Source organism: Morus notabilis, unplaced genomic scaffold (genome assembly GCF_000414095.1).
Source record: "Morus notabilis unplaced genomic scaffold, ASM41409v2 C11432927, whole genome shotgun sequence".
Classification (NCBI taxonomy): Eukaryota; Viridiplantae; Streptophyta; class Magnoliopsida; order Rosales; family Moraceae; genus Morus; species Morus notabilis.
This window is the reverse complement of record NW_010387290.1, coordinates 1-1,695: the sequence shown is the minus strand read 5'-3', so window position 1 is coordinate 1,695 and position 1,695 is coordinate 1. Positions and strand designations below refer to the sequence as shown.

At 37.6% G+C, this 1,695-nt stretch overlaps 1 protein-coding gene across 1 annotated transcript; it reads left to right on the top strand.

The window, feature by feature from the left end:
* Positions 1 to 154: 154 nt before the first annotated feature.
* Positions 155 to 1,674, top strand: LOC112095221 (AP2-like ethylene-responsive transcription factor ANT; the record flags this gene model as incomplete). The annotated part of the gene is made up of 2 exons (XM_024176897.1): positions 155 to 231; positions 1,171 to 1,674. Coding segments are annotated over 2 exons (581 nt in total), but the record flags the coding sequence as incomplete, so codon positions are not given.
* Between the last annotated feature and the right edge of the window lie 21 nt (positions 1,675 to 1,695).

The following is a 1,695-nucleotide window of genomic DNA, read 5'->3' as shown; positions in this document are numbered from 1 at the left end:
TTTTTTTTTTTCAAAATTATATCGTAGGCAATAATAGGGAGAAACAAAATGGTAAATGTGGCAGTGTCTTGACCATGCTTAATTAGTAAAATTAGGTCACCCATATTCAGGACGTACACGTGTTAAGCTGGTTTAATTTATTTTGTCTTTGCAGGCACCATCAGCATGGAAGGTGGCAAGCAAGAATTGGAAGAGTTGCTGGAAACAAGGATTTGTACCTTGGAACGTTTAGTAAGTCTTCAAAATTTTCAACCAAAAAGTCTTTTCATAAATACTAGTTCTAAAAGATAGTCTCTTCTCTGTTTGGTTCTTGTCCTAGTCAAATATTCAATCAGTATAAATGATATTTATTCTGTATAAACACCATGCGACAAATGTAAATGAACTTTTAAAACACAATAAAACCCCAAATATATAACTCTATGTTATCAAAGTATGGAATGTAGTCCCTTTTTCTTTTCCTTTGAATAAAGATTAGGAGATTTCTGGGGTAGGTCTTGAAAAATTGAATTATTGGTAGTTATTTGTTTTTAATCGTGTAATCTTGATGAAAGATTGACTCTTCTGCATGTTTTTGGGTTTGATGTGATTCTGATCAAATGTAATAGTTAGAAATTAAAACAGATTATGAACCAAATAGGTTTAGGTGTGAAAACCTTATATATAATCCTAGTATTGTTCGCGCACTAATAGATAGTATAAATAGGCCGGTTACTTTCGTTAATTGTGGTGATTAATACCAGTAATGTTTTTTTTTTTTTTTTTTTTTTTGACAAGAATATTTGATCAACGTCTGTTGGCATATCGGTTCCCTAGCTACTAGTTTTTCTTGAATTTAAATAACATATTCTCGCCCAGCTAGATCGTGTGGATCCAACGAGCCAATATAATTTTTTTTTTTAATTCAGTAATAGTAACTGAAACCTTGAAACCATACAACTTTCAATCTTCTCCTGCTCTTTTACTCTTTGACTCGCCACATCAAGTCATATATAGGACAAACTTTGTTGATGTTGTTCTCCAGTTATTGGCTAGAAGACCGGAGGTTGACTTTTAAACGGATAATTTTTTGTTTGACTAGCTATTCAACATCCTCGTTTATTAATCTAAACAACATTAATTATCATATATCATGAACTTAATGATTTGTTAATTTCAATCAAATGAAAGGCACACAAGAGGAAGCAGCCGAGGCCTACGACATTGCAGCCATAAAATTCAGAGGCACGAGCGCAGTGACCAACTTCGACATAAGCAGATACGACGTGAAGAGAATTTGCTCGAGCTCAACCCTCATCGCCGGCGATCTAGCAAAACGTTCTCCGAAGGACTCCGCACCGACGACGGCATCAACTGCGGCACTCGAGGACTTCAACTCTTGCGCCGCGTCTTCCTCAACGCCGCAGAAGCCTCTATTGGCCATAACAAACGGCGAGCGTTCTGACGAGCTTGCCGACATGGTGTGGACGGCCAATGCAGACCACGACATGAACAATCCTCCGCACGAGATTAATTCAGATACCAATAACCGGAACTCATCGAACGGCGGTGATCAATTTGGTGGTGGTGGTGGTGGTGATTTTTCTCAGGCTTATTTCATGCAGGGAAATGCTAAGTTCGATCAAGATAGCAATGGAGGGAATAATCATGAGCATGGTCGTATTGGGAACCTTGGTTTGGTTCAACAACAACATG